We start from the raw sequence: 27,998 nt of genomic DNA, 5'->3' as shown, positions 1-27,998 counted from the left end.
CGCGTGTCGGCGGCGCGTCCTACTGCGAGCCGCCATCTTGGATGCCGCCGAGCGCCCGCGACGCGACCCGGTCGGCGGATTGGTGCGCTAGTCGGCTACCCGGTGAGTGCATGGACGTCGGATAGCTCGTCGGCGTTAAGGTGCGGTCTCGCGCGGCGTCTGGGACCGCGCGGAAGGCCGGGGACGGCGACCCGCCCCCGCCCGGCGTCCCGCCATTTTAGCGGCGGCGGACGACGCCCGCCGCTCGCCGCTTCTCGTCATCCCGCCCCCTCGCTCTTCCGCCGGCGACGAGGGCTCGGCGCGGCGATCGGCGACGGGGGCCCGACCTCTCCCCGGCGCGTCGGTGTCGCGTTGCGCAATCGCAGCGGCTCCGCTCGGCGTCGTCTCCGACTCCTCGCGGAGCCGAGTTTCCGGCGCGGCGCGAAGGTTCCCGGACGAGACTTGTTGCTTTTTTCGGCGGAGGCGTCTCGGACGCCGTCAGCTGTTAGTCGGCAGCTCTTGGACGCGTGAGAGTCGGGAGAATCGTCTTATCGCGCGATAAGCACTCGTTCGCGTGCACGTGGCGGGTGACGTTCGTCGACGGGACGCGAACTTTCTATTCGAAACGGTTTATTTACGTCGCCGGTCGCGCCGGCGTTCGAACGCGTCTCGCGGCCGCTCCGCGTGACGTTTCGCAAACGAATCGCAGGTTTGTTTACCTAGCCGATCTGACGATTTGCCGAGTTGCCGAGTTGACTACTTGACGACGGGCGGCTTTTTCGATTTCGAGGCCTGCGTTTTCGATTTCGCTCCCCTGACACACTAACCCCCCTCCCCACCCCGCCCATCTCCCCCGCGCACTAATCGTTATATCGCACAAAACAAAAGAATCGTCGATTATAAAAACGAGTGAAAGTTTTATTTCAAAGAGGAAAACAACTTCTAAAGTGACAAAACAATCTTTTTAATTTGTTTCTTATTCGTTGATCCATGTGTCGTCGCATATACATATGTATGCACTCTGGGATGTGTTGCTATATTTTAATGACCGACTAACCTTCTTTATTTATTAAGAATGAATGTTAAAAAGTACCAATATAAATGTTGATATAAATGTCAAAATAAGTCCATATGGAATCAAAACTCGAGTATCTGTCATCACTATGATTTTTGTTTATCCGAGAGATCGCAAACAGAATGGCTTCCCCATTAATTAAATAATCATTTGAGAATATATTCAGTAAGACTACCTCTTATAATTTAAACTATTAAATTCATCGAACGTTAACCTCTTTCCGCTTCGGAGCTGCTAATTGCAACTGAATATTTATTGCTCGTATGTTCGCATCGACAAAATAGCAAATCGTTAATATCTATTGTTTAGTTCTCATCAATAAAAAACACTTCATTCAAATTCATACAGGTAAACAAATAACAGTCTTATAAAATATCTAATCAAAGTCAAATCTCTTGATAGTTCATTTTTAGCCATTCTTCGAGGCGCTAACATGTAACCAATTTCAATAGTCTTTTATTTGTTGCAACCTGTAATTCAAACAATGCTGTGAAGTAATATTAGGATACATTTCGACTATTTTAGTGGTTACTCCAGAATAATGCTTATGCACTTCCTGAACATACATTTTTGTTAATGATTTGTGTATATAATCAAATTGTATATTAATATCTTCAGTGTTTTCTTAGCCAATTCCAGCTTACGCAAGCTAACATGTATTCAGATATATATACAATTTTAACCAATGTCTCATTCGATCATTAATTTCTAAAAGTAATTCTTATCTAATATATAAATATTAAAGTTTTAGATACTGGCGGTCATGGTCCAGATCAAGGATGTCATTTGCCCCTCCTGATTTTGGATAGAAAAATGCATATCATTTAATAAAATACTATGCATCTTACAGAAATCGTAATAATAAAAAAACGACCACTGACAGGCCAACAAAGCTGAAATGCCGTACTTGAGTCTAATCCAGAAATTCTCAAGTTATCCCTCGAATCTATTCCGAGAATATTTTTTTAAATATGTTATTTCAGTGAAATCGTATCTGAAAACATTTTCTCCAGAATATATATATATATATATATATATATATATATATATATATATATATATATATATATATATATATATATATATATATATATATATATATATATATATATATATATATTTTTTTACCAGTGAAAATATAATTTATTTAGCAGGTGCTAGTAAAATTATATAATTTCAACTTTTCCATGTGTCGTTATTTATTTACATGCTGTGTATAAATGTTAGTGAATGTGTATTTTTCAGTGAAGTTATGTTTTCACTATTGAAGCCCAAATATATTTTCACCAGCATATATATATTTCTACTAGCAAAAATATAATTTAACTGATAGGCACTAGAGAAATTATATGTTGTTCTAAAATGTCAATGAAACTCAATTTTACAGTTGCGAAACGTCCATTTGCTGTTCAAACTCAAACCTAACATAATGAAAGTTCTAAAACTAATTATATTAAAGTCCAAAATACAAACTCAGCTCTCAGGGGGAAAATAAGCGGAAGAAGTACAGATAAACGTTGCATATTGCTCCATAGTTTGTCAGTTCAATATTTTACTATGTTATAAAAATATGATAGCTATCCTTAAAGATATTTTACGGACTTCTGATATGAGAGTGTATCGGTCAAAGTATATTCAAATAGAATTTTGATCAATAGAAGTGCGCAAAAACAATTATCACTTAACAAAAATTCACGTCAAAAGCAATAAAATCAGTGGGAATGTCAGGTAGCAAGCGTTCCCACTGCAACGGCGCTGACACGATTTTATTGCTTTTGACGTGAATTTTGGACTTCTAAGAAGGGATAATTGTTTTTTGCGCTCTTCTAATGATCAAAATTCGGCTTAGATATGCTTCATTCGATTTTTAGTTATTGGAAGTTGAAATATTGTTATAAAAAGTCTTGTTATGAACCCTAAATAAGCGAGCGTTTCGATAGCGATAGCATAATTCTTTTGTCCCCCTTGAATTCGGCTAGAAAAATGCATGTCATTTAATGAAATACTATGAATCTTAATAAAATTGTAAAATCTGAAATGCTCCTGATCCAGATGCTTAGTATCTACCTGCCAAAATGTCCAAAACGATCTGAAACAAACACTATCTACTATAAGTCATAATAGTTCTTGACATACTTAAATCGGCCATATCGGATTAATCGCTTATGTGAATTTGGAGGATTGTACGTGATCTTGTTCTTGTAATTGATAAATGCTTCATAAGCGACAAATTATCGATTTGGGATTTTTTCTGTATAAATATTTCTCTAAAAATATATTTTTACATTTGAAGTGATAATAATCCAAAGAAACATAATTTTGTTATTAAATGCTCTTAAAAAAATCAGTATAATTTGTAAATAACAATATAAATGACATTCTTCCGGTATTTTTGGCTTAAATCTTTCACTGCCTATTCATTGGATGGGCTGATATTTTTTCAGTAATATCATATTGAACGAAATAGAGTAGCAAGTAATCGCTGACAATCAATAGTTTATTAGCCATAATGCCATTGTTCATTATATATGAACTAATGTTTTCCCTAAAACAAAAACATTTTCATATAAAAGTAGTTCTTCATCACTATTGTAAAATGTATAGCTGATGTCTTTATTTTCACGGTTGGTTGTGTTTCAAAAACTATTATTTATTTTGAACTATGGTCTGGAAAGTTGATGGAAAACATAATTACCTGGATTTCTGATCATTGCTCTTTAAATTACCAAAGCACCATACAATTATACCGGCTATTAGTTATATGGAATTGTAACTTATAGTGTAAAAGTACTATTCGGTTACCCGTTACTTGAGTACTAAATTAGAAGTTTGCTGTGCTATTCATACGTTTTGCTAAATTAATGGTTTTATGCCGGTATTCAGTTTTTTACCAAGGGTCAAGAAAATATTTAAGAAAATTATTTGAGACTACCATGAGTGATGTACTAAATAAAATTATTAAGTTGCTTTCAAAGGTTAAATTTTGTTTTCTTCAACTTCTATGGAAAATTGTAAAATAATGTATTTTGATTGTAATTTTTTTTTACAGATTATCATTACTTGTGTTAAAAATATAAACAATTTTATATGTACCAAACCAACTAAAAGACAAAAAGTGTCAAACCGAAAAAGTTATATACTAGTACAAAGTTCGCATGAAACAAAAAAAAATAGCGAGAAATTCTATTACTGAATAATTCAAATTTTGATTCATCCGCCTTAAAACATGCTTCCAATCCCTTTATTTCAATCTTTATATTTTCTATCAAAAACCTGGGTTCATAGCCATAACCCTAGTGTTTTTTTCCATTTCGAGCTTGTCAGAGTTTGTAATTACTGATTATTATATAATTATAATTTAGTTCGATTGTTACAGATTAGATTTTCTTGATTTTCCTAATCTCATTGATGAATGTTGTGATTAATTATTAAAATAAAATCGAGCTAGGTAATGCCTAGTGACATCTATTAATTCTGAGCTGCAATCATTGTTTTTAATTAATGATTTACTGGCTTTCATTTAAGTCTAGTGTCTCACTATTAGTAGTAGTACGTTGTCTTTACCCTGTTGTAAGCATTGCAACGAAAAATGTACAGTAAATAAATCTATTATGCTCTAGTATGTTTTTCGTTTGTTAGGTTAAAACCATATCTATCATGTTTTACATTCAATACGCCACCACTGAGTATTTCACAAACGTTTGTTTTACTACAATTGTCACTTTCTGATTCATTTGGTAATATTGAAAGATACAGCAACGAACATATTACTTCTTTTACCCTGATGCATTACTAGAAATGATCTGATCTTGCCGCTCATTAAAAAATGCCAAGGTTCAATCAATCCAATACGCAAACCTGTTAATGATTATTTTTAGTATTTCATTTACTTGATTTTATAAACAATCGATGAATAAATGATAACTTAAAATTGTTTTTCGTCACTTTCGACGAATCTAATAAATTAGTTTTCAATATCAATACTATATATATGTAAACAAAATGTAATAATTTAATGAATTTTGTTAAAAATATTGGTTTATGACACAACATTATTATTATATATAATTAATTTTATGACTACTTAACTAGAATTACATTATTTTTGTCTAATTAGAAGTAAATTTTCTTGTATTTTATTATTGATTTTTATTACAGGTCAGTTTTGGGACATAAAATTATTAAAATTTAAAGTTTGTAAGTTGAAATTTTGCAATGTTTAATTGATATTTTTGTTTAGAAACTCACTTAAAAGATTAATTAGTACTAAAACTCATTTTAAATGAATTTATTATGTACAGCTTATATTAAATTGTAAATATGTAATCTTGAATGATATTTTAGTAAAATCTTATTTCTGTAGTTATTATGGACATATGGTTCCATATGGCATAATTATAGGTTTATTATTTGCTGCAATTAAATGTACATCTGTACTGTAAGTAAATTCTGCATATGATCTGTATATATGCTTTTTTTTCTATATCGTCTTTACTTATATTTTATCAAAATTCTTGCATTCACTCAAATTTTAAACTACCTAATGTAGATGTGAATTTTCATGTGAAAAGCATAATTTTTTATGTTCTATTCCAAATGTTAAATTTAGATAATGAATTTAGACATTGATTAATTTTACGCAATGTATTTGCTTATAAAAAAACAAATATTTATCATATATTTTGTCTATTTCATCATTTCCTTCTTTATACACACAATCATTATTATCGAAGTGTTTCACTCGATTGATGTCGTGTCACATTGTACTTTCTTCGTTTGTTGTTACGATACAAATTGTAAATAAAACAAAAGATAACAAAAACGTGTTAAAGCGATAACATTGCGACCTAACGAGTCATCTCGGTGCGTCACACACTGCGATATATTCGCACGATACATAGTAACGAGACAGTTTCTCATATTGTTTGCCTTTTAAGTACATGAAACGTGTTTGTGGCTTATTATCGTTCTATAAACATACACAGATAAGGAATTTCGGTGAGTCGTAAGTTCGAATCGTTGTGTATACATGCATTTATCAGTGACGGTTCGTGAGTTGCGAATTGAAGCTGTGAGTAAAATATCGTAGCCCTTAAAATTTCCTTGTAAAGGTAAAATTAAAACAACAACTGACAGCTTTATAAAGAGTGACGAAAGAAAAATATGTATACCATTTGTCAATGTCTATTTTATTTAATTATTTTCAATTATATCTGAAATAAAATAGAGAACACGTTTGAACAGTTTATAGGAACGCACCGGCACTGGTGTGTAGTACCTGTACTTTTTTATCGACGATGATAATATTCGATTTGTGTACACTTGAACTCGATGCGAGCGTTACGAAATCGGGTCAGATAGCTCGTTAAAAAAGCACTAATTAGAAAACGCGAATATGTAACGTGATATATGAGTAACACGTTCGTGAACAGCTAAAATATTTTTATCTCTGTATTTATTATTTAATATAAATAAATCTCATCTTTTAATTGCATATGCAGCAAATATATACGCAATGGTAAGAGAATTATTTTTAATTAAAATAAATTTCACAATATGTGTTGCTAATGTTTATTAGATTATATCGGTATAATCAGTAATCGCTGTAGAACAGTATAATTATTGAATTGTTATTTGTATTGTGAAAGTTATTTTCGATTGTTACATAGAAAGTTCAAAAACATTTGTCTTTTAAGTTTAATTTATTCATAACCCCTGATAGCTTGATACAGTGCTTTCAAAAAGTCTCCGCAGTAATTGATATAATATAAAATGGCATATCTAAAAATTCATACTGTTCGCGAGCATAGATCGAATAGATCTTGCCCAGATAAATAATACGTTTGTTTTATTTAAATATAACCAAAATACTCAATGCGTTAAAACTTTCTGAACGCACTATATACATAGAATGATAATGGCGCAATCTAACAAATATGTGCACCACGTCGGTTTTATGGCTAAAACCGAGTGTGTTCAAATGAAATATTAAAACAATTATTGGAATCTTTGTATCTTATTTATTTTTTACTTGAAGGTTGTTTTAATGTGACCAAATGTGACCGATTACCAATAATCGACGCGCTCGTAAACGACGACGATTCGAGCGAAATTAAGTTTTAATTACACAAGATTAATCGTCACAATCGATGCCTTCTGTTTGTTTATTGGCCAATCGATCGCGATGGCTTTGTTCTGGTTCGCAAGTTTAAAAAACAAAACAATCGACGACACAGTAGCAGGAAGTACTCGATAGTACATTTATGATATTCAGTCTCGGCGAACATTGTAATACCTATGTATTGACTAATCGGGACAGCCGGCGCTTCGAGCGCGTGCTCTCGCACATTATTATCGTGCTGACGTTTCGCAACGACGCGCGAATCCACCATCACACCCACCACCACCGCACACGGGGTCACAAAATATCGCGCGCTCAGCACGCTGCACACAATTTATGCCGTGCTTCTTTTTCGTTTTTAATCGGCCGATTATCCCGCAATTCGTTTCGCTTTCGAAGCGCCGCTCGTTTCGATGGCCGATGCCTACTTTTAACGCCAATATTCGTTTTTAAGATGGAATCTATTCGCATTGATTCTGAAGCTGAAACTTTGTTTTTTATTATTATTATGGCTTATTACATATTTCATGCTATATGGATACATTTCTAATATAATTGTTTGCTTTTTTCAGTATTTTCAAACTATCAAGTTATGTATCACTTGGTTTATCAAATATGTTTATATTAAAAAATAAATTTCAGACATAACGTTTCTTACATGAAATATGTATGCTCGATACACTGCGCCGTATGACTGATAATCGGATTAGGCTGACGTTGTTTTATCTTTGGCGTTCAATTGTTAATTGACTTATTGCTAAGCTTCGCCCGGGTCAAATTTAAATATGTAATTGATTGGTTTGTATAATTTATGTATTTCATACATGCGTATGTATTTATGGCATATCTTATATTTTATTAATTCCAATGTAGTGAAAAACTGAGGCTTACGTCTTTTATACCATAAAAGTCAATAGATTTGACATTTACGAATTGAAAAAATATTTTACGGTGTAGGCCTTAATTAAATGTAATAAGTACTATTTTCGAAACTTAAACCGACACCACCAGATTTATCATTCAAAAGTTACTTGCATAATTTAACATATTTTTTGTTGGGCAAGCAATTCAAAACTATTTTGGGCTGTAGTTATGTGAACTGTTTGCTCTTTGCCTGACTTCTCTCTGAATCTAATTGCTTATTTACTCTTGTTCAAAATACTTTTTTATTTCTCGAGAACCTGTATGTGTATTTGCTTATGTTTCGTCATATGCATTAATAAAAATAACTAACATAGGTATCTTTCTGTAAAGATGGATGAATGATTTTTTGCAATCATACACGTTTTTGCCAGATAGACGTTATTGTAAAATTGCGAAAGTTTTCTTGATTCGATTTGTTGATTTCGTGATTTGATAACTGACTTACGTACATTGAATTAAACGAAGTTTACCGATAATTGAATGTTGACGATCCGCTTGTCGCATTAATTCAGTTGAGATAAATTTACGCATGATTAATTTTATCATCGATGGGTTCTTCTCAAAGTATTTTAAACGTTTAAGTTTGATCAATTACTTTTATAGTAAACGAATTATTATAGTGAATGCTAAAAATTGAGATCTAACTGCATGGTTAAATTGATTCAATTCATTGTTAAATGCCGAATCGTGTGAACGGAGCTTTATCGTAAAAAAACAACGTGCGAGTCGTGTCCGAGCCGATCTTCGGCAAAAGTGCTGATGCATTTCGAACAATTTCCACGTTCCCTAGCAGAGCGCCGTTAAACGAGACCGGCAGCCGAGCATCGCCAAAACGAGCCATAAAATCGCCGTATAACGATTTTTTCAAAGTCAGCAGCTCTCCTTTTTCGAGCGTAGGGGGGCGTGCAGCCGCACTTTGGTACACGCGACGACAAACGGCAGTAAATAGTGACACATTTCACAGTTTCTCCGCTCTTTTGTGGTCCGCGACGATTCTCGCGTGTGCGCCCCAGGTAGACCCGCGCCGCGACCTTGTCGATATTATCACCGCGACACACAAACGCGACATGTCGGTTAATTTACGCCGTTCTCCTTTGATCGATCGCGCTCATAGTATGTGCTGTTGTGCGTACGCACGCGGCGGCCTCGCATCGGCGCTATCGCTATGCACGGGTCATTATTTTCTCCTTCATGATCCGTAAAACACCAAGCACGTCAAACATGCGACCTGTCAATAAAAGTACAGTTCTATGAAATTAACACAGAAACAAACAGTGATTGAAAAGTCTATTCTACGATTTGAAAAATATGACAAGATCCTAATGGTAATATCACTCCCCTCCTATAATGTCTTTCCTTCCATACCGAAAATAAAATCACTTGGCGATCGATACAATCGATGAAAGACTTGCTCAACACGCAACGCATGGTCTCCCACACTCCCACCACTCAATAACCGGACTTTGACGGGCGATCTTATCTCTTAAAATATGCGAGTCTATTATTTCGAACCATATATAACATTTTGGGTTATTTATGGCACGTCATTGTTTCTAAGCCTCTCTCAATTAATTAATAATATGTCAATTGGCCTATTCTATTTCAGTGGTATATTTACAACAATTTTATTTATAATTAAAAAACAGCATCCCGGAAATATCGACCTTAAACTTATTAACCTGTTAACCGGGCGTTTCTACGAGAGCGTTTTTTGTCAGAAGAGTCGAAAGTTTTTCCAGGTTGGGCAGTTAAAAGAAACGGTGGTCTTGATTAATTTTCAGAAAACCAGTAATCTAGTATATCGGTAGCATATTCATAATCAGTATCCGATTCTGACTGAAGAAGCTATGACACGTTTGCATATTAGCATTTGCTGACGTCAGTGAACACATGCAGTACTATGACTCGTGCATCACTGTGACGAAATAAATTGTTCCGCCCTAAGAGGCATATCAAAAACATCTCGCGAAACAATTATTACGTCCTGTTTGATAGAAAGTCATCCAGATTTTATCAACTTAGTTCTAAAAGTTCCGTACTGGCAGCTGAAACAGCGTGGGTGTTATTTGAACCGACTATTTTTACGTCAATGTGTTCGTAAATAATTTTGGATATGATAAAATCGAAAATTTTGTATTTAGTTTGGAATCTTCCGTTTTTCGATGTTTTGTGTTATGGTGGCGTCAATGAGCAGTCGAGGGGAGTTTGAAGAGTCCTTAGATCATCGACTTGAAAGTAGAACGTTCTCAGTAGACGGCTTTTTGTTTGAGTTTTGAGGGCTTTTTCGTTGTTTCGAGAGAAACCTTATGACGGATCCCACAATATTTTAATCGTTGATTACTCGACATTGTTACAAAACCAACTTTATCGAACTTCAATGAGTTACTTTATTGTCATTTCACCATAATTCCATAATATAAAATTGCTCTCTAATTTCTTTTTCTTAATATTTTAATCCTACTACATTTTTTTAATGGTCGATTTGACGTGCTGGTATCTTATGACCCGTAGTTTCGCAATACTTTCACCACGCGAAATGGTGTACGTTACGCAGGCGAACGAACCTATGTTTTTTTAGTTGCGATGTGCTTTGATACTGAAAACATGTAACCCTAATGCATAATAGCTTCTGTGGCGCGTTCTACAGCACCAGAACGCGTTTGACATGCCCGCTTTTCACTTTTGGGTATCGATGTTCTCGCGCTTTTTAGCATCCATTAGCAATTATCGTCGCGGTAACGCACGCAGGTCATAAATTTACCCGCTTTCTGACTCATTTCGATAAGCGATTCGCTTTCGTTAAAAGAGCAAAAATCAAAAGCACGCTTAACGATATTTAGAAAAAATGCAAACATGTATTCAAAATAGTCCGTCGTCATTAAGAACCTGATTAGTTTCTGGCTTTCGTAATTTTATCGCATCTTTGATAAACGCTTAATCTCGAACTTTGCCTTGAAATTGTTTATGTAAGTATAGCATTTTATTTATAACTGCATTTGTCACAGCATAACCATCATTAGCATTTTAACTTGCACTGGAGTAGCATTGTTAATCGGGAACTTATATTACCAAAATCTGTACGAGCCATATATAGCAAATTCAACGTAGTGAAATAAGGTACATATTTATTATATTGTGTTTTTTTTTTCAAAAATCAGCTGTATTTTATAAATATATAAGTGCACATTCAGAAACTCTATTTTATTTATTTGCAACATTTAACAAATCTATATCCTAAGCACTTGGTGCATATTATAAAGTAGTTCACAAACATCACAGTTGATATAAATTGATCCCTTTTCGCCATTAAAACGTGAATTTGACTAGTCTGGTGAAGTGGGGTCAAGATAAAGATTTACTTTTACATACGTTTTAAGTTCAATAACATTCTCTACCCACGTTTCCAAAAATATAATTTTACTGATATTCGTAAATTATCAAACTATATTTAAATGAATTCATTGCATGTTGTTTTTCATATGCGGAACTATTATTTTTGGTGGTCGGCAGCCTTATGACCCGCGGGTCAAACGGTGATTCGACGCCAGCCAATATAATTCTCCATAAGTATATACGTAATCACTGTCGTCAGGCTTAGTGCTTTCGCGTCGTTCTACGATCACTAACCTCTCACACTTCTTGAAGGCGATGTTCCTTAGATATCTCTTTCAAATGGTAGTATAGATTGAATCCTTATGCCCGAATTTTTGATAAGCGCGTTAGTATACAACTCTTTTACAAATTGTTGTGGGTGGTGTCGACAATCCGCTGATGTTCAGTGCTCGAGAACGCCCCTATAATCATCAGGTTTCTAAACTAATAGTGCTTTCGGCTATAACGACGTTGAGCTGGTATATGTATATTTTAGGAATGCGTCACTAATATAAACATGCGTTTCAATAGGCAGAAAAAGACCAATCAATCGCGGTTGGGTGGTCTTTTTGCTGGCGTTAGAGCAGCCAATTCTTGCAAACATGCAAACGTAGACGTCAGGAAATGCAGGCAGTTCGTCATAATACATGTCTATGTATTATGACGAACGCATGTCTATGTCTGCGGTGACTCAAAAGTTTTCACATAATGTCGAATCACATTAATCGTGGTAACGCACATCGGTCGGACACGTCAGATTTTTTCTATCGCGCCGCTTTCGCGCGACTAGGCGCCGCCAACAAAAATTGGCAGCTCCGTGCCGCGATATTGGAATAAAATAACGAGGAGACCGCACATCAGTCGTGACGTATGATAATGTGCTGCTGCTGCACTTCGCGAAAGTTTGGACGGTCCGTACTCTTCGGATAACACTCGTCGCCACCCTCGAATTGCGGGGTTCGAACTAATCCACCGCCGCGAAGAGGGATTAATTAAACGATGTCAGAGGATAGCGTCGTCGCTTTATCGCAAATGCAAATGCCGGTTTTAATTAAGTTTCGCGACGCGCCACCGGTGGTGGGTTTCGATTCTCTCCCGGGCGCGCGCGTCGATACGCGCGCGCGCGCTATCGCGCAACCAACTTTCCCGAATCGAAAAGTCGTTAACTCGATTGAAAATTTTAGCCCCCTCGCCGCCGCCGCATCCCGGAGAGTTTCGCCCGTCGGCAACTTTTCATTTTATCAAACTTATCTGCGCTTTCAATCTAACTTTTGTATTCCGCTAACTCGTTTTTATTTTTCACCGCCGAGGTTGACCGAAAAACGGCGAAGGCGAAGGCTATCTCTCGAGAGGGGAGGAGCGCGCCTGGAATTGCGAACTCTCCGATACGCGCGTCCCGTACGTGTATATGTACGATATGAAATAGCGCGCTTTCGCTGTGTGTGCCGCGCGAATCAAGGTCGACGAAAGAGAGAGCGCAACTTTTAATTGTTTTTTCCTCTTCGGCGGTTCGCCTGTGAGATATGATTTTTCCTTTGTTTTCCGAATTTGACGGGGAGCGAGTGTTTCGAAAGAGATTATCGTTCGATTGCCTGCGCCGTCGAGCGCTTAATTCTTTTTTGTCGTTATGGCAGATTTATTATATCACTTTATCGGACGCGATTTTGTCAGCGGTCGCGATTCGGACTTCTCGAAAGTAGCCGACGTCGAATCAATAGCTCTATCGAGTTTCGTGGCTTCGGTTCAGCGCTGAAACCGCGCTTACACTTTTCCGGAACCCACTATTGTACGGCTATGTATAGTATTGTCCTACTTCTACCCCTGATTCTTACATTGTTCAATGCAAACAAAATTATTAAAGCCAAACATATTTTATATGTTCTTTGTGACGCCTGAAAATCTATTAATAAAACCGGCAAAATAATCTAGATTAATTAAAAATATGTTTTATGCGCTATTATTAATTAAATATACATGACAAACTTAAATCTTATGATAAGAATTAATATAAATAAATTCATGTTTACTACATTCCTAAATTATATATTTGTCCCCCATAAAAAACTTGGTTAACGTTTTATTTATTTGCTACTAACAATGCGAGTGTTCATTTGAAGAAGCACGCGATTCTTAGTAGTGTATTTTATAACTCATTTCCCACAAAAGTGTCGGGACTGAACATGTTCTTGCCTTGGATTTTTCTAATGTAATTTTTCACGCCCGTCATAAAATTACGTCGATAGATTACACGGCTCATCATCTGGTTTATTTATTATATAGTTATGGGTCGGCTAATTGTATCTGTTGCTATATATCAGGGGGTGGCTAAGCTTCGTGCCAGTACAAGCCACATACAGGAATCTCAAATATGAGAGCCGCAATAATTTTTTCTATTACATCAAAAACAATGACTCGTAAATTGTTCATAAATTATATTTTGTTAGTAACAAACGAACAAATAAAAAAACAATTATTGAATTTGTTGGTTTGAACTTGTTTTGCCAAGTTGAGCTTACAGTTTGTTTGTACGCAGCAAACTTCGTAAGATGTTTAGATGCAAAGGAATAGGTTGTACGTAAAATCAAAATAAGTATGCAAGCAGCTTTTTTGTTTAAGATGATACTTTGATTCTAGAAGAAGCTTCCAAAATTCTAATGATGTGTTTTCAAGGCGAGATCTTCTTGAATTTCTACTAATTATATTTATTCAGCTGCCGTTTCAGTGAGCACCAATTGAGAAATCAGAATCCATAACATAATCAAATCCAAGACTCGATATTCGTCTAGTTTTTCATCTCCATCAGTTGCTACACTTGTTTAACCCTTTGAGGAGTGTCGCCGTACATGTACGGTGGTCGATTTTTCATTATTTATAGGTACCACAGATAGTTGTATATATAAATATATAACAAGAAATAGTAAATAAAAAACAATATAATTTTTTAATAAATGTTTTTTTTAATTTCTTATGTTTTGCTAAAAGCCAGTGGTTCATTTTTTACAATGCATATTCGATATGTTCAATTGATGAGACGTCGGATAGTAAAAGTCGGCCGCCGCTCGTGTCGGTTATATGATACTTTCAAGTCATGATTAGTTCAATACATGTATGTGAACCTGCGTTTTTTTTAATGTTTCCGCGACTTGCTTGATTTGTTTAGAGTTCTACTTATGATGTTATTACGACGAACTTGTAGGAGTTTTAGGTCAGGGGTAGTCGAAGACGAGTGAAATATATCACCTTCCCACTATATTTCCAAAGCTTCAATCAGTAATGCAAAATCTTTATTCAGAATATGAATAATTGATCAGCATGATCTCGGCATATATTTGGCCGCGTAGTGAGAAATTTCACAAAATTCGTCTTCGTATTTCTAGTACTTGGTCGCTTGGTGTTTTATAAGTTATTGTATCTCTTAAAATTTAATTATTTTTGATTAATTGAGTACTTTTTGTATCGACTTCGCAGCCCTGGTAGTAATTTGAAGGCGGTTCCATTGCGTGTCATTCTACAAATGATTGGTCATAATCACACTGTATCGTCAAAAGAAATCCCCTCTCCCCTCCGCTCTATTAAATACTTATCGTTGATAAATATTTGTGATTCATTAAGGAATTCGATAATAAACTAGTAATAAATGCGTCGACAAATATCGCGTGGAATACTCAATTTCAATTTCTACACGGATATTGTTTTTTAATTGGTTTATTGTTTTGTATGTATATGTAGTACATTGTTTTTGAGAGTTTACTAAACAGAGGCAAATTTGTCATTCTTCAAGATTTTTGTGAACTCGACTACGTATTGAGTTAATTTCAGACTCCGTAGCCCTGTTTAGTTAGTAGTGGTATAGTTTTAACAGTGGGGTATCGAATCACAGTACGCTCGGGTCATCCTTTATTCGATCGGCGTAAAGGACAGTCGGTTTGTCCGAAGGCGATTAACGGTTCGGTTGCGCGTGCGCATTCGGGCGCGAGAAGAGGCTCGCTTCCGCGGAGGACGACGCGAACTCTAAAACTCTCCCCCTCGCATTCTCCGCGCCCTCCCGGCGAAACTTCGGCCCGCGCCCCTAGCGCGCCGCGCCGACTTCGGGATTACTTTTGTTGGCAGAAATTGTTATAATTTCTTTTGAATAACTTTGCGGCGTTCATTATTGCCGAGTGCGCGATGCTGTCTGCTATACGTACGTACGCAGATAGACGTACTTATATAATAAATTATTCAACTTTGCCGCCGCTTCGGCCGTCGCAAAAGTGAATTAATTATATTCCCGAGAGCGAGAAAACGATCGGCGATCTCTCGCGGCCGGCTGCTTGCTGTGCGAGGCGCGCGCGTCGTCCGCTATCGATTCGCGCGACGCCGCCGCTGTGCGACGTTTTCCCCGATATCCTCTCGCCGGTCAACTCTTTTCGCAACTTTCACTCGCGCCTTTCGCACTCGATTCGAATCGGACGCTAGGTAGCGATTTGACGCCCCTGCCTTCGACCGCCCCGCGGGTGGGTGTGTGCGCGCTTACGAAAAAGTTATCCGTGCGCCGCCCCATGCCCGACGACAATGTTACGAACTTTTGTCGAATTAACAGCGGCGGCGGAGAACTAACCGACGACTCGACCCCCCTTTCTCGCCGCCTGCGTTTTCACGAGCTAACTCGCTCTTGTTCCTACTACTCTCGTCAGGAGCGGTGTCTAACATCGTATAAAAGACATCCGTTTTAATAAATTCTTCAGAATTTGTCAATGTCTCATCTCTCGCCTTGGTCACAAATTCCGAGGATGATTTAGCAATTGTGATGCTCGATAGAGTTCTATACTGTAGCGTTAACTTGAAACAATATGTCATATCAAGCCAGTGAGAATTTGAAATGTTCCCAATTAATATATCCATCTGTGTGCTTGGATATCATATCATAGCCAATCGCCTTTGTGATTCAGAGAATAAAAGAAAACAATTCATTTGGAGGACTCCAAACAATAAAACCGATTCAACTGGTTTAAGCTACTTACCATTTAACGTATAAAAAATGCGCGAGCATGCTTGTCCAGAATTGTTTGCGTATCTGCTTATTCTTACCATATTTGCGCGATTATCTTAGCCGCGATCTTGACAATGCTAAAATCATACGGTCTAATCGAGAATTTGCACGATCTCAATTATTACTTCGCAAAACTGCATTAGGCTATTCAGCGCGATTTTTTTTGTTTAGTAGGATGTGGTTTTTATAAATGTTTACTTTTAAATCGTAGATTGATCCAAATACAGTACTAATGTAAACAGTAACATGTCATATATATATCCCTGTGGATTTGGGACATTTTTAGATTTAAACCTAGATTCACAAAAGTTAGTCGCTGCAAATGGTCATTGGAACATATATCAATCATTGAACACAAAACTCGCCAAGAATCTAGCTTTACCATTGTAATTTAAAGAGCCCGATCTATCAATAAGATCATTATTCAGCTCGTAATCATCTGATATTTCCTGTATCCTAAAAACTATAAAAACAAGTAGCTTTATGATGGACTGTAACTGGAACATCTACACCCGTTTTAGGATAAGATAATTTGAATTGTTTCGTTAAATAACATGTATTTTTAACTTAGATAATACCTGTTATATTTGTCAACAATTCTACGGTTCTAATACCTCTATTAATTAGCTCATTCGCTCTGGTTCGTCCAAATAGTTATCTACATTTTAAATTTTAGAACTCTTTCCCGGAAAAATACATACAGATAGTTTCGTTTAACAGCGTCTGCGAAAACCTCACAATTTGTATGTAGATATTATGCAAACTGCAAACACGGTAATGCGCAGTCCGCGGCTGCTTATTGACGTGTTTTGTGTTACAGATTTAGTTTCTAAAACAAAACAGCTGTTGTTTGAACTAAACTATAAGATAAAATAATTCCAATTAATAATAAATAATAAGTGCAATTTAACAGGGAATTATTTTAAGATATATGTGTATTTAAATAAATACTTTTATCCGTAAAACGAATTGTTTGTGCATTTATACATGTTTTTTTTCTTCGGAAAAGAATTTGTTACAGATGGCTATTCATAAGTTGTTCACTTGACCAATGCTCGCTCGCACTTAATCTGTCCAACAGTAATGCACAAACAATTCGTTTTACGGAACAATTATTTTATATAATGCTCATTTAAATTGTACTATAAATTATGTATGGATCCACTAACGCATTATTTAAATATTGACAACAAACTGTAAACGTGATAATTTGGATTGCTTAGTATAGACATTTTATATATATATATATATTTTAAACATAATTTATTTTTCGCTGCGCCTTGTATAATTACTTTGTGTAACCAGCGCCATGCATGTCCATATTATTTGGTATGCATGCAATTGATAGCCACCTAAAAACTATCGCGACCCCGATCCGGCTCGATGCGACCTGTATTAAAAAAAAACAATCACGAGACAAACTTTGCCATGCCTCGAAACTTTCCTTTTGTGCGTGTGCAAAGTATCGCCGTCGTTCTGTGCAATCTGTTAACCGCCGAACCGGGAACTTTTCGGCATTCTTAATTAAACCGAAGGGAGAGGGGTCGTCGATCGCCGCTTTTCAAACTGTTTAATTTTTATCGCCGTCAACTCTGTTATAATATATAATACGTACGTATAACACATTATAACATTGTGTGGCAAACTCGGATTGCCGCTAACTAACCCCCCCACCCTCCGCCCGCTTCGTCGAGTTACAATCCCCTGTTTAATTTTAAGCCTTGGGTTTCTCTGTGGTAGTAGGGGGTCGGCGGAGTCTGAGACGGGAAACTTTGCGGCGTCGTTGTGACCCTCTTTCGAAGTTAGATAGCAGTATTTTTAAACTTTCATATTTCACGACAACTTTGAAGCATTATACGTACGTGTACGCGCGTGCGTTTTTCTATTGTTTGGGTTCATTCAAATGGGATGTGAAGATCAAATTATTATAGTGATGAATGGCTAGGGGTGTACCTATTGTATAAGCCGATATCTTAAATTGAATACTTTATATTTATATATCATTATGAAAGCATTTAATATGTAATAATAATGATAAAATCGTCTCATTAAACACTTGTCTGGGCAAAAGTTTCAACTCTTTTTATAAAGACGGGACATTATATGATATCATCAAATTATATTGCTGCAGAGCTAGCGCATTCGTCAGTTTTTCAAACTGCGTATGTTTTTAATAGTATATATGTCTATCATTTAACGGGTAATATATTACAGTATGTTAACTTGGCTCGTATTTTTCGGGCTAGAATTTTAATACGGTTGTGGTCAGAATATAAGCGACCAGAATAAAAATTATTTTGGCAGATGATCAGTATTATTTTTTCAGACAGTATTTATAAAGAATAGCTAGTATTTATATTATATTATCTGTATTTTAACCTCATGGTCAGTTTTATGTTGACATATGGTCATTATCAAAATGTTTTAGGGCCAACTAGTTTGGTTGGTCTTGCAATATTCTCAGATGTCAACACAACGACTCCACCGCCGCACTGTCGTTATTCCCGCTTCCTTCGTCGCTATGAATATCTTCGTGTCCTACAAACAATTAAATAGATTCGTTTAGAATTGTTCATGGGGGTGTTCAATATTCTGACTAACTAAAATTTTATAACATACTTTTGAAATAAATTATTTACTGCCCATTTATATTTTTAAATTCATGATCGTCCTATATTTTTATTCTGACCCTATGCTATTTTTATTTTAATAATTTGATATTCATTCTCACCATGAATAATATAATTATGACCAGGCTGTTAATAAAATTTTGACTGAATTTTTTTTATTCTAACCTAAAGTTGATTTAAATTCCGACATTAACTTGTGATTTTTAAAACAATTATAATATGTTCAAAGTATTGCTTAATTTTCTGACACGAATTTTAATGTCTAAACTGCAAGCATTATAAACGATTGTTTATATGACATCGACTTCCAGGTAGCGACGTTGTGTTGCGAAAGTTTCGATTGTTGGCGAATTTGGCGTTTCGAAACTGTCGCTTTGTCGTCGGTTTTTTCCCTTCCGCCACTCGGGTGCGTGCGTTCGCGGAGATTGCGCGCGTAAGAAAATATAGAACGTTTGTTTTTAAACTTTTTCTCGTTTATCTTTCCCGGCTGCGCCAACTTTTTGTTCCGCCGGGCGGAGAGAGAAAAAAAGTTGCGTAATTTTCGGTCAAGTTTTCCTTTCTTTCCGCGAACCTTTTAGTCTATATTTACTCGGGGGTCGCGCCCTACCCAGCCGCGGGGCCAAACTACCGCCCCCCGTTTCGTACTTCTCAATTTTTAATTATAAATCGCGAAGGTGGCGGCGCCAAATTTTCCTCGTTTTATTTCTTTGCCGTTGGCGCGCGCGCACGCTCGCTAAAAAGTTTCGCAACTAAAAAGCCGGTCGAGAGCGTATCGTGCTTCTGTGGCACCTGTTACTGAACCTCTTCGATGTGTACCTGGTGTGTGTGATTTTCGACTAGTGTGCGCTGGTTTGTAACGTAACACGCGTGTTTATGTTTGTTTGTAAATTATGCGTGTCCTGTTTATGTTTGTGAGTGATGAGCGAAAATGAAATTTGCTCCACGAAATTTATCGACGAAAGTGAGAGCTTTGTTATTATCGTTGATCGATATTCTTTGCATTTTATTTTGAGTTACAACAGCTTAAAATATCATTTTGGGGAATTCATTGAATTTTTTTCGTACTCCATTCAAGGTCAAATATCATGCTGATTTTTATTTGAAACACAAAAATTAAGTAATATATTTGAAATTATAAATGCAACACCTCATCAAGATTGTTGTTATAAAGATAATATAACTCGATTTGTAAGTACAGTTACACGCTAACTTTAGCTGTTACTTTTCTATATATCGTGAAAGTTCTTTATTTCTAGTTGCATATGAGCTCTCTTTGGTATCTATATAAAAAGTTTAAGTATAATTTTTTTTTATAATAACATCTACAACAATTACTCAGTATTTTTAAAATAAAATTAATACTTATTTTTAGTGTGAATATAAACACTAAGTAATTAGTGTTATGTGGTAGCATTGGCAATTTTTTTGTTATAGTTGCTATTACCATTTTAAGCATTTTTTCCCTCGGATTAAACTTCATTTTCTCCCGCAAAGATTCAATAACCAAATTTATATGATTTTTTACATTAATCATTAATTCTTTAGTAAAAGTCTGATCTATATGTTGTGTACAATACTAGAAACTACCGTTTTCAAATAACTAATAACATTATTATCAGCTTATAAGTTGATATTTAATTAGATAATTTAGTTTTTGTGGCAAAAAAGTATATCCCAGTTGAAGTAATGCATATAACTATGATAATCACAAATAAAAAAATACATTCGTAATGATTTTTATATAGAATTCTTAATTTTTTGGTTTATAAATAAATAAGCATTTAAGACATATATAGTATGTATATAGCATATCTAATGTTTGTATAGTTTAAATTAATATATATTACAATGTTATTCCAGTTATTTTTTATTTATATATTATCCAGTATTATTGTATTTAGAAGTATTACATTGATTTACATAACTTGATGAATAAACATTTTACCAAACATGAATGGAAAATTATAATATACAAATTTATTTGTCATCCTGTTTATGATCTGTACTAATTGTGTTTTGTTTTGTTTTAGTTAACAACGAGGAGCAGCCTCAAACACCCAAACATCGCTTGAAAATGTTCAAAGCTCAGCGGTGATACTGGATCGCGTTGACGTGATTCCTCGCCTGAACTGACTCAGCCGTTCGCGTGGGAATATCTACCATTGTGCACAGTGGCACAACGGTAGACGTTTCCACCTTGCGAATTTTGTGTCTTTGAGTGAAATATCGCGAGGTAGTGCAGTGTATATAAAAATATCAGTGCAGTGCTGCATACCTGCAAAAGGCAATAGCGGTAGCGGCGCGGGAGCCCATGTTTAAGGGCAACCGCGGTGCTCCGCAGCAGCCAGTGCCGGCAGGCGGCGGAGTGCTCATTCCCTACTAAATGGACAAGCGCAAGATGTTGCCCAAAAGAGCGCGTATGGACAATTTGCGTGGGCCCATTGCGAATGGACCCATGCAGAGTAGGTCAGTGTACCTTCTTAATATTGTGTGCTGAATGTTTCCTTTGCTTTGTTATTATATTTTTTTTTATGTTATGTGAAATTGTAACCATGCTTTGTTATTTGCATTATTTACATCAATCACGTTGACCTTGTTATGCACTAACTAAAAAAATGTATGTAGATAAATCAATATTGTTACAAGTGTCAACGAAGATAATTTTGATTCATATTGATAATATTTGTTAATTGAATTCTTGATTCAAGTTTGCACTGTATTCTTAATGACATGTGTTCAAACAATATCGTAAATCGTTTCAGGCCATTGGTAGCGTTACTAGACGGAAGGGACTGCTCTATAGAGATGCCAATATTAAAAGATGTCGCTACTGTTGCATTTTGCGATGCGCAGAGTACGTCTGAAATACACGAAAAGGTTTTAAACGAAGCGGTCGGTGCACTGATGTGGCATACCATAATTCTTACGAAAGAAGACCTCGAAAAATTCAAGACGCTTAGGATCATCGTTCGTATAGGGTCTGGTGTAGATAACATTGACGTTAAAGCGGCTGGAGAATTAGGTTTACACTTCTTCCTATAACTGTATTTGCTTAAATGAATTATCTTCTTAATATATTCTTATATTCAGGTATCGCCGTATGTAATGTACCTGGCTATGGTGTAGAGGAAGTTGCAGACACCACTCTCTGTCTCATACTTAATCTATACAGAAGAACATATTGGCTTGCCAATATGGTACGAGACGGAAAGAAATTTACAGGTGACATATAATAATGTGTGAATGAATTTAAACTTTCATGAACGATTGAATTCTATGTTGTATTTTTAGGACCTGAACAAGTAAGAGAAGCGGCGCAAGGTTGTGCTAGGATTCGGGGAGACACCCTGGGAGTTGTCGGACTTGGTCGCATTGGATCTGCAGTCGCTCTTCGAGCAAAGGCGTTTGGATTTAATGTAGTATTTTACGATCCATATTTGCCTGACGGAATTGAAAAATCTCTTGGGCTTACGCGTGTTTACACACTACAAGTCAGTACTTGCCATGAGCTATGTGAGTTATGTTATTTATGTGTAATAACTTTTTTTTTGTTGTTGCTAGGACCTACTTTTCCAAAGTGATTGTGTTTCCCTTCATTGTAGTTTAAACGAACACAATCATCACCTCATTAATGAATTTACCATCAAGCAAATGCGTCCAGGTATGATCTTTTATGCTTTATAAATTTGAATATTCTAGAATTTTGTAAAAAGTTATTACATGTCCTTTAAAATTTGTTTTTTAGGTGCATTTTTAGTGAATACAGCTCGCGGAGGATTGGTCGATGACGATGCTCTCGCTGCTGCGTTGAAGCAGGGGAGAATTCGTGCTGCAGCTCTTGATGTCCACGAAAATGAACCATTTAACGTCTTTCAAGTAAGCGTTTTTTTATATTTGCAATTATGATATTCTTATCCTGTTATTCAATATCAATGAATAATTACAGGGTCCGTTGAAAGATGCTCCCAACGTATTATGCACACCCCATGCGGCGTTCTACTCGGACGCCTCGGCCACGGAGCTGCGAGAGATGGCGGCGAGCGAGATTCGACGCGCCATCGTCGGCCGAATCCCAGATTGCCTGCGGAATTGCGTCAACAAGGATTATTTCTTGGGAGGGGGTAGTTCTTCAACCCCCGCCTATCCTGAAGGTCAATCTCTATTATGAATGGCTAGTTCATAGTGTAGTTTAACCATAAACACCAGTGATTGGTTGAAATGTTCTTTGACATTTTAGAACAATTTTCACTATTCAAATATTGCTTTTCTATTAGATTTTTTTTATTATGTTCATGGATAATGTGAGTACTTCACAAAATAGTTATCTACAATTGCAATATTTGATTGCGCGAGTTATTGATACTTGTGTTAATTGTGATATTTAATTTTTAAGTATTAAAACTACCTGATTGAAGTAGGAATGCTGTATAATCTGGGGATGTGGAGTCATCGAGTCGATAAGAACTTAAGTAATTTAAAAGCTATTATTAAAATATATTTATTTTTATTGTATGAGTCACATTCGGTGAAAAAGATTTTAATGATTCCACAGCTTTAGTATAAATAAAAAATAACAGTATGTAAAGTTTGTCAAATTTATTAAAGAATACATAGAACCTGTTAAAATTTTCCAACTGCTTTTTAATTTATTAGGCATCACTAATGTAATCATTTACTTTGAATATTAATTTATGAAAGCAAAGTTATACTTAACACTTGTTTCAGTTAAATTTTATTTGATTTGAGTTTATATTTTCTTAACTGAAGTGAGTCATTCGAAAGGTGATACTGTACTGTACCAATTAGTTAAATAATAACTTGTGTCTCACTAACGCTATGGAAATATAGTTTGATTTTTATTTATGAAACTAACTGTATTGCTTCACTTGTAAAATTTAAAATTACTAAATGTTTTTTTCTAACATTGATTGATCATTACATAAATACGATTACATTTTTAACTGAATATCTAGCTGTTTCTTTGCGATATTGTTGAATATCGACTTTGTATTTAAAATATTATTGAATAAAACGAGGACTGTAAATAACGTTAAAGGCTTTTTTTGTTGGAATTATTCCTAATAATATTACTATTAGTACTTAAATCTGCATGCACTTACGCTACTTATTGCTAAATCTATAGATTAAATAGTTTAAACGCGAATACATTAAGAAATTTAAAATTACAGGTATTAACGGTGGTTATTATGGTGGAGGAGGCGGACTTCCCGTACAGCAGGCACACAGTACTACGCCGCATGAAGCAGGAGGCGCCAGTGTGGGTAGTGGAAGTTCTGCGGGAGGCGGCGCTGCAGCTCCAGCGCCTCCGCCTGCTCTGCCTGTCCACGCTCTTCCACCTCATGCGCCGCCACCACCACCCGCACAACCCGCGCCTCCACCGCAACAACAGCCACCACCCCCGCAACATTCTTTGGTTAGTAAACAATATTGCACTGCTACTTGAAAAGAAGAACAAGTAAAATAATTTGAAAACAGATTGTGCAATATTATGTGATTTTTATAACACCTTTTGTGAGTTAATTTTTGAAAATTAAGTAAAGTGAGTGATGTGTATAAGTGTACGAGTTTAACAACGGAATGAAATACCGAGGATTTGCATTCATATTGAAGACGTCTGACAGGATAATCCTGCAAAGAATCGACATATATACCGTCTTTTTCCGAAAATAAGACACTGTCTTACTTTCTTTTTTGGTCCGAAATATGGGCTAGGTCTTATTATCGGGGGAGGGCTTACTTTTCACGTACAATAAGTAAATTTATATATTTTCGGTTAATATTTATTTTTATATAGGAATTTTACATTTATTTCAAATTTATTCAAATACAGTCATTTCATTTTCTTTTGGAACATAGTCATAACTAATCAAATTCTGAATTCCATTCTGAATTTCAATCGCCACATGTTGGCGTTCATTTTATTTTAACTAGGGCTTATATTCCAAAAACTCCGGAAAATCACGCTAGGGCTTATTTTCGGAAAAAGACGGTATATATGTGTTCCATTACTGCTTACGATTTTACTTTGAAGAATTATTTTTTTTTTATATTTACTGTTCTAATTCTAATTAATTTTACACCTCTGAATTGGTGATCTGACTCGGTTAGTCCATTCTGTCATAGATTTTTTCTTTATTCTTTGACGTTTGAGATTATATGTCGAATCTGTAGCTCGATTATGTATCAAATATGAAGCTTATTTCTCCAACGCCATAAGTCTTAGCTTGTGTTTTTCATATTATATGTGATGTGTTGATATTTATTACTCCATACTATTTTTTCTAGCTTACATCTGCTGTTCTTAATTTTTATGATTATTTACCAATCTAATCTAAGTCTGGAGTTATTCTCGATATGAAAGTATTATCAATTATCTAAATAATGTTAAACGACAGTAGAAAGTTATTTATATAGAATATTGCATAGAGATGTATAAACACTACATTCTATTTATTTTTTCAAAAGTCAGTGCACAAATACAGATACACGCGGAATTTACATGACTGCTGAGTACAGTGTTAATTTAAGAAATTACTGAAATTAAAAAGATATACAAATTGATAGACATACCGCCAGGCAGAAATTTAGAACAAGTGATGTTTTTGCGTGCTGACTAGAAAGTAAATATAATGTAGTGCCTGATTCTCTGAGTAGGTATTGTATGCTTTTATAACTTTGAATTAGATCCTGAATTCTGCAGATATAACAGTAAAATTCTTTATAAGATTTTTTATCTCACTATAAAATTTGATGTGCGGTATATCTTTCTTTGATAGATGACATTTGTCAAAATAATGAGGGTTAGAGCATTTTTAATATAGCCAAAACTTCACTTGGGTTTCTAGCGTCATGTGCTTGATTGATGATGATTGATTTTTGATTGGATGGGATATGATAGTATCTAAACTTTTACTTGTTCTTATTGTAGTATTAGTAATATTGCTTTAAGATTATATATAAATGAAAATGAAATGTAATCACACTAAATATGTTTTTTACAGCCAATAAATGCATCTGATCCAGCCAACCATCATCCGCCGAAACCAGAAAGTTCTGAGGTGCACTGAAAACGTTCAATGTGACCATTTATTCTAATTACTCGTCCATCACATCTGACTGCAGCAATCAAAATCCATTCACATACCGGCCTTACATTAAAATTATGATAAAGTGACAGAACAAACAAGCAAAAAGTATCAAAACTTTCGTACTTAGAGTATATGATTATCAGAAATCTGCTGGGCAAACTTTCCAACGATGCTCTTAAAGCCGGTGTATTTCTTATTATATTTATATTTTTACTTTCGTTTTCCATATCAATAATTTTGTCTGCGCTGATGAATGAGATTAGCGTTTAAGTGAAAAACATAGGTATAATTATATTATTAATAGTAATAAATGAATTAAGCATTTAAGAAAATAAATATATATTAGTGTTTATTTGTGCATGTTGAAATTGACACATTCATTCATTTGAAATGTACTTGTTTTCAAAACACGATTTAATCGTTATCAGATGTATGTTTGGATATTTTAATGTATTCGTGTGTAAAAAGTGCAAATAAAGTTCTGCATTGCATTTGAATCTTTGTTTTTAATCTAAATAGGGGGATTTAATTGAAAAACATTGGTTGTAAATAATGATACTTGGAGATTCTGCGACATTAGAATTAATAAATTGTGGACATTGAAAACTGATATTTTTCTTTTAGTTGTAATAAACGCTATAGTTCATGTTAAGATTCTTTTATTTATATGATTTGAATTAATGAAATATGAACTGAATTTTGTAATATTTTAAATTCTTTATTTTTTACACGTGAATGTCATGTATTTTGATATGCGGTATAAGTATGAACAACTATTTTAAAACAATGAAGAGAAATTATATTAAGTTTGTACATATGAACGATAATGACTGTTAATTTCTGTACATTAGCCCTTTATTAATTTTAAATCAAAACTTAATTGTGAAATAGTTCTCGATACAACATGCTAGGTAGGTTTCTGATACATATTTTACGTATATACACACAATAAATAAATCTTTCCAAACACGAATAATTGAAAGTGAGATTTCAGTGAGTGTTGCACAAAAGTGATTACAAATACAAGTGACATCGTCGAATGGATTCTGATTAAATAAAATATTAAAATAAACAAGCAAAATGATAATAATAGTGAAAGAAGAAATGGCCATGTGATAATATTATTTTTTTGGCTATTGTATTACAGTCTAAGAGTAGTTTTAATTCTACAGATACGATAATGACAATGAGAAGCAAAAATAATCACGCTTGTATTTTCATATATATTGTGAATAGAAAATTGGTGTCCCATATACTTTAAGAATATAAATGTACTAAAAAAATGTTTTGAACGTCTTTATGTTTTTATAATTTTTATTAATTTAACAATTTATTTGCAGTGTGTACTTTTACAAACTGATTGCTATGTTTATCAGTGAATTATTTTTTTAAAACATTTTTTTTTATTTGTAATTCTATATTAGAAAAAATTACGATATCACCGAGTAAATTACATCCAACGCGAATTTATTGAAAATCTTAAATCATCTTTTGCTTTACTTATGTGTACTAAATCATATTTCTTAGTATTTTTTTCGTTCGGTGAAAGATGTTAGGCAATGTGAATTAATATTTTTTAAATTTTAAGTTATTGTGATGAATAAATTGTCATGAGGAATAATAACATGGAAGTTATTCGAATGTAAGTTTATATATTTGTAACTAAAGAAGTAATGATTTTGAAGGGTCATTTCAAATTTCAATAAAAGTATTTGAGATATATTTTTTTTTCATTGTAGGTTTTTTATCTAACGTT

General features: G+C 35.0%; 1 protein-coding gene across 5 annotated transcripts; it reads left to right on the top strand.

The window, feature by feature from the left end:
• The first annotated feature begins 3 nt into the window (after window positions 1-3).
• CtBP (C-terminal binding protein) lies at window positions 4-27,962 on the top strand. 5 transcript variants are annotated; one of them, XM_088200975.1, is made up of 10 exons: window positions 4-102; window positions 21,164-21,599; window positions 21,896-22,155; window positions 22,224-22,355; window positions 22,425-22,624; window positions 22,695-22,794; window positions 22,879-23,009; window positions 23,080-23,284; window positions 24,323-24,567; window positions 26,156-27,962. In XM_088200975.1, exons 2-10 carry the CDS (start codon window positions 21,517-21,519, stop codon window positions 26,219-26,221), a joined length of 1,422 nt encoding a protein of 473 aa, XP_088057101.1. In that variant the 5' UTR covers window positions 4-102; window positions 21,164-21,516; the 3' UTR covers window positions 26,222-27,962. The 5 variants fall into 5 exon arrangements, with proteins under 5 accessions (XP_088057101.1, XP_088057103.1, XP_088057102.1 ...); XM_088200977.1 differs by having other exon boundaries at window positions 4-140; XM_088200976.1 differs by lacking the exon at window positions 4-102 and adding an exon at window positions 601-688.
• The last annotated feature ends 36 nt before the right edge of the window (window positions 27,963-27,998 follow it).

Source organism: Plectrocnemia conspersa, unplaced genomic scaffold, assembly GCF_051122295.1.
Source record: "Plectrocnemia conspersa isolate PC_06_02 unplaced genomic scaffold, ASM5112229v1 ptg000012l, whole genome shotgun sequence".
Lineage (NCBI taxonomy): Eukaryota > Metazoa > Arthropoda > Insecta > Trichoptera > Polycentropodidae > Plectrocnemia > Plectrocnemia conspersa.
Note: the sequence above shows the minus strand (reverse complement) of the source record. Positions and strands in the feature narration are given on the sequence as shown.